Source organism: Mus musculus, chromosome 5 (assembly GCF_000001635.26).
Source record: "Mus musculus strain C57BL/6J chromosome 5, GRCm38.p6 C57BL/6J".
In the NCBI taxonomy this organism is placed as follows: domain Eukaryota; kingdom Metazoa; phylum Chordata; class Mammalia; order Rodentia; family Muridae; genus Mus; species Mus musculus.
Window position 1 is genome coordinate 36,624,785 of NC_000071.6, and position 6,000 is coordinate 36,630,784.

Below are 6,000 nucleotides of genomic sequence, written 5' to 3' on the forward strand. Positions count from 1 at the left end.
TATTCACTAATTTATTTTTGAGGCAGGTCTGACTCTACAGTCCAGGCTGACCTTAGACTTACCAGCTTCCAGTCCACGTCCCAAATGCTGTGATTACAGATATGACCCACCATGCCTGGCTGGAGGAGACACTTTCATCTATGAAGTATGACTAGGGAAGGTCACTAATAGGAATGAAAATTATTGCACAGAGAAAGCTTACATTTCCTCCTGGCCTGGTTTTTGTCAAATACCAGAATCTAAGTCTTCAATCTAGCCAACGGCTCAGCACATAGGCTAGAAAAGGTACTGCAAAAAATATATAAGCGCCTACGTGGTAGAACACACCTTTAATCCCAGCACTTGGGAGACAGAAGCAGTTGAGTCTCCGTGGGTTCCAGGACATACAGACTTAGCTACAAAGTAAGATACTGTCTCAACAAAACACACACACACACACACACACACACACACACACACACACACACACACACACACACACACAAAGAATATACAGGAAGAGGGGAACATAGTGATAGGAAAGGTTGAATTCAATAGTGTCTTAGTTAGGGTTTTACTACTGTGAACAAATACTATGACCAATGTATCTCTTATAAAGACAACATTTAATTAGGGCTGGTTCAGAGGTTCAGTCCACTATCAACAAGGCAGGAGAATGGCAGCATCCAGGCAGGCATGGTGCAGGAAGAGCTGAGAATTCTACATTTTCATCTGAAGGCTGCTAGAAGACTGGCTTCCAACTAACTAGGATGAAGAGTCTTAAAGCCCACACCCAGTCACACATCTACTCAGACAAGGCCATACCTCCTAACTGACTGAGGGGAGTGCCACTCCCCAGGCCAAGCATATACAAACCATCACAATTAGTAAGAGAATAAATATTTCAAAGATGACAACTACTAATAACTCTTTAAGGATGAAAAGACTGAATATATAAACAAAATTTCAAGTGTTGGAAGGAAAGTTACAAAACAAATACAGCTCACTGCCGTTCATGTGAGCCTGGAGACCGTGTGAAGTAACCCTAAGTGAGGAAAGCAGGCGTGGGAAAGGAGAGGAGGGCAAGAGGCTCAAGCTGTGAGCGCTGTATAACTGCCCTCATCCTGCTCCCTGCACAGGCCTGTTTCCACGTCCTTTGCTACTGAACTTGCAGGGTTTTAGAACAGCCCCTCCCACTTTCCTCAGGGCCTCACTTTTCATTATTTGAAAGATCAAGAGTTTCTGCAGAAAGCTCAATTTTCCACCTTTCCTAGAGAGAGAAGCTCCAGGCTCCATACACAGCATGAACACACTCTCCTATCTAAGGCCTCTGAAGCCCACAGCCGCTCAGTGAACCTGCACATGCAGCCACCTGCCCTCAGGCTCCCAGGAGGTGCCCACACTCCCTCCACCAGATGGGTACCTTCCTGTGGTTCCTTTCCCCAAACACAGGAAACTCCACTTCCAGGGGTATTCAGACCACAGGCTGTCTTCTTTTTCTTTATCCCCCCACCCACTCTGGTCAGCTCTGTCCTCAATACAGAGCCCAACTGGGTGGTCTGCCATAGGGCCACTATAACAGCTGCTGCTTTACCTCACTTTCCCAGTCTCAATGTAGCACAGGATGTTCTCCAACCCTCGGTCCCCTGCCTCCACACAGGTTCTTCACCAACTTTACCTAGTCTGTTCATCACTGGCCAGTCCCTAGGCAGCAGCCATAAGCTATAAGCATGAAGTCATACCGTATTATCCTGTTCTCCAAACCCTCCAATACTTCAGAGTTTCTCAGAAGAAAGCCAAAGAAAGCTCTTAGACCATACATACATCAGTTCCAACCAAGCACCCAGGAAAAGAAGGCCAGTCTCCTAGACAGGGTGGGCTGGAACCACACCGCACCTTGAGTGTTCTCTGCTCCTGGCCTGGTTGTCGTCACACCTCTTATAATGTGAAAATGGTATCCAGAAAACAAGTTCACACTTTTGTCACTTTATTAACCCCCATCTGTGATTGTCTAATCACACCATCTTTCTCTGCTGTCTGTACACCACACTTCATCACAGTAGGAATGGACACACGCATTGGATACTCCACACGTATTGGATACTCCAGAAGTCATGATGAGCTGGGGCTAGAATGGCCACTTTTACCACATGTATGCTATAGTAGAGGTGGAATTCACAAAGAACAGAATGGCCCCCAAACAGGGAAAAAGGCAATGGGAGACTTTAGGTTATTAGGAACAATGGCTTTATCTATTTAAAGTTTACACTTCTTAGTTCAGGATCCTCTTCCAGCCCATAGATTCAGTGAGACATTCCTATATCTTATCCCTATACTCTATTTTTTTTTTTTTTTAAATTAGATGAAGGTTGTTCTTGCTCTGAGTAATGCAATGGTAGCTATGATAGAGCCATATATTATGGTCTGGATCTGGAAAATACTTCAGGGGCTCATGTGTATGAGAACATCCCCCTGGCTTGCAGTGCCAAACACAGTTATAGAGCCTTCGGAACATGGTGCCCATGAGCAGGCCTGTGAAGGCTTCTAGCCGGACCAAACTTTTGTCTCCTTATTCTCCAAAAGCTAACACACCAAGCCTCAAGTTCTCCTTGCCTCACACCATGCCTTTGCCACCAAGATGTAATGCAATCCCCAAAACCCTGAACCAAAACAAACACTTCCTCCCTAAAGCCGGGGCTGCTGGGTTCTGCAGTGTCTGACTGCAGGGGAGAGTAACCAGCACTGTCCACCGAACCACAGTGTAAGAGCAGTGACTTCAGGCAGTTTATAATTTCAAAAGTCCAAAGGGAGGAGGAAAGAAAAAGAGCTGGGAAGAGGATTCCCACGATGGAAGAGTTCTTAAAGAGAAGAAACACCATCCTTACCTCCAAAGAGCACAGTCAAATTAACAATCCAGGGTTAGCAGTTGTGACCCAGGGCGATGCACTCGTGTGGAGGATACTGTATTAGTAAGAGTTCTCTAGAGTCACAGAACTTAGGGAATCTCTCTATATATTGAGGTAATTTATTGTGATAACTTATAGGCTGTAGGCTAACTATCTTAACAATGGTCAGCTGTGAATGGGAGTCCAAGAATCTAGTAGTTGTTCAGCCCTACAAGGCTTGTTTTCCCTGGTGTTCTGTATAAGCTGGAGTCCTGAAGAAGTAAATCCAACAGATGTGCTAGCAACTAAATGCAAGCAGGCAAAGAAGAGGGAATCTTCCTTCTTCCAATGTCATATAGGTCTCCAGCAGAAGGTGTAGCCCAGATTAAAGGTATATACCACCACGCCTGAATCTGAGACTTGTTTTGCCCCAAGCTGACCTTGAACTCAGAAATCTCCTGGAATTAGAGGCCTGTACTACCTTGACCGGGCCTAAGCTTTTCATGGCCACTATCCTCAAGATCTCCATGCCAAGATCCAGGTCAAAAGCTTTTGTCTTCCAGCCTCAAGATCTGGATCACAGGTGAGCTCTTCAATTTTGGGTTATGGTTCATTCGAGATATAGTCAAGTTGACAACCAGGAATAGCCATTACAGATACCCAGGCAAGAAAGCAGGTTTTTTACAAACAATTATAAGTTGGCTGAGAACACAGTGGGAGATAGGTGTAAGAGGACAGGGCAGGGACTGGGACAAGGAGTTATCATGAAGCAAGTAAGGCACGAGCAGCAGATACAGTGCAGCAGATACAGCCAAACAAGTAAACTACACAGGTCATCAAATGAAGCAACCTGCCAAGCACAGCACTGGACACAGCACAGGACACCTGGGTTCAGTCTAGAGGCTGGGATCCTCTCAATCCAACCTTCCACTGTGACAGTATTTAAAACTTCACCATCTCACCACAAAGTTAGATTTCAAAGGTTTCATCTTAAGAGTGGGTGACAAAATATGAATTTATAGTATTTGTTTAAACAGATGATCACATTCTAAAGCGAATTTAGCAGAATATACTTTTATATAAAGATATTTTAAAAATAAAGTAAGCACATTTTCTAAAAAAGGAAAACAATTCTGAGTTATAAACAAATATGGTACTCAGGACATAAGAAATTCTAGCCTACTTCTAGAAATATATCTAAAAGAAGCACACACACGACAGAGGCCCCACACAGCATCCAGACAGCACAGTGAAAATCAGGTCTAAGTCAGCTACCGAGAAGTGATTGCTATGTTACAGTGCTGCTGTAATATTATTTGATGAAATTCAACAAGATGAAATAATGGTTGGTTTGTTGGTTGGCTGGTTTGTTCTTGTTTAAAGGCATAGAGTTGGGATACATGGCTCAGTAGAGCTCTTACCGAGCACTCTCAAGGACCTGAGTCTAAAACAATGGTGTATCACTAATTAGACTGCTACATACAAAAATATTTATATGTATTTGGTTTTGGTTTGTTTATTTGTTTGTTTGTTTTTGAGACAGGGTTTCTCTGTGTAGCCCTGGCTGTCTTGGAACTCACTCTGTAGACCAGGCTGGCCTTGAACTCAGAGGTCCACCTGCCTCTACTTCCCAGATGCTTGGGTTAAAATCGTGCACTACCAGCAGCCTACAAATATATTTTATAAAACCAAATGTAAGGCCATGCATAGTGGACATGCCTTTGATTTTAGCACTCAGGAAGCAGAGATAGGCAGATCTCTGTGAACCTGAGGCCAGTTTGAACTACATATTGAGTTCCAGGCCAGCCACATAATGGAACCCTATCTGAAAATGAAAAAATAAAATAAAATCCCAAGATATGGAAGGTTTTATAAAGTAAAGATGTTAGCCTCTCTATGGCAAGCTGAGTGGTTTATTTCTAGGTTGTTTTTATCCAGTCATTGTATGTGTGAACTTTTAAGGGTATCCCCACCCCACTCTCCCAAGCATGAGAAAGCAGGAACTTACTTCATCAGAAGCAGAGCGCAGACACTGGACAGCAGCCTGCTTTTTCATCTCCTCCAGCGTTAGATCAGAACACTTCTTCTTACTCCTTCCCCATTTCTTATAAGCTCCTTTCTCCCAGCTCAAGATGTCATTCTCCTGCAATGATATTGCACCAGGTTAGACAACTCAGACTAGAAAACCAGTTTAAGGAGCCCTGCACATAAGAGCTTACACGTACTATCAGTTAGGGTTTTACTGCTGTGAACAGACACCATGACCAAGGCAAGTCTTATAAAGGACATTTACTTGGGGCTAGCTTACAGGTTCAGAGGTTCCATCCATTATCATCAATATGGGAGGGAGCATGGCAGTATCTAGGTAGGCAGGCATGGTGAAAGAGGAGCTGAGAGTTCTACATTTTCATCTGAAGGCTGCTAGCAGAATACTAGCTTCCAAGCAGCTAGGGTAGGGGTCTTAAGCCCACGCCCACAGTGACACACCTACTCCAAACAAGGCCACACCTCCTAATTAGTGCCACTCCCTGGGCCAGGCATATACAAACCATCACATGTTCATTTCCTACTAAATATTCACTCACAGATAAGCACCTTAGAGCTCTGCATTCAATTGGAATCTGTTTAGATTATTCATCATCTCAGTAACCTGACTCCTTGCAGTGGTAAGAATGATAACTGGTAAATAAGTCAGCTCATGCTTCTGCATAAACAAAACTCCAGTAGAAACTCTACGCTATACACTAACTTCTCCAGTAGAAACTCTATGCTATACACTAACTTCTCCAATAGAAACTCTATGCTACACACTAACTTCTCCAATAGAAACTCTATGCTATACACTAACTTCTCCAATAGAAACTCTATGCTATACACTAACTTCTCCAGCAGAAATTCTATGCTATACACTAACTTCTCCAATAGAAACTCTATGCTATACACTAACTTCTCCAGTAGAAACTCTATGCTATACACTAACTTCTCCAGTAGAAACTCTATGCTATACACTAACTTCTCCAATAGAAACTCTATGCTATACACTAACTTCTCCAATAGAAACTCTATGCTATACACTAACTTCTCCAGTAGAAACTCTATGCTATACACTAACTTCTCCAATAGAAACTCTATGCTA

The 6,000-nt window shown here is 43.3% G+C and overlaps 2 protein-coding genes across 14 annotated transcripts in view; both read right to left on the reverse strand.

Annotated features, from left to right (window-relative positions):
- D5Ertd579e (DNA segment, Chr 5, ERATO Doi 579, expressed) overlaps positions 1-6,000 on the reverse strand; it is a 96,250-nt gene that overhangs the window by 24,302 nt on the left and 65,948 nt on the right. For all 12 annotated transcript variants that reach the window (XM_011240750.3, XM_011240747.2, XM_011240749.2 and 9 more), the window contains one exon: positions 4,873-5,007. In XM_011240750.3, coding sequence (XP_011239052.1) covers positions 4,873-5,007 — 135 coding nt within the window. The remainder of the gene's footprint in view (positions 1-4,872; positions 5,008-6,000) is intronic.
- The window catches only part of Gm32584 (predicted gene, 32584), a 31,496-nt gene continuing 30,874 nt past the window's right edge, over positions 5,379-6,000 (reverse strand). The window contains exon 2 of one of the 2 annotated variants that reach the window (XM_030254990.1): positions 5,379-6,000. In XM_030254990.1, coding sequence (XP_030110850.1) covers positions 5,556-6,000 — 445 coding nt within the window. In that variant the 3' untranslated portion in view covers positions 5,379-5,555. The other variant, XM_017321201.1, reaches the window with a different exon arrangement.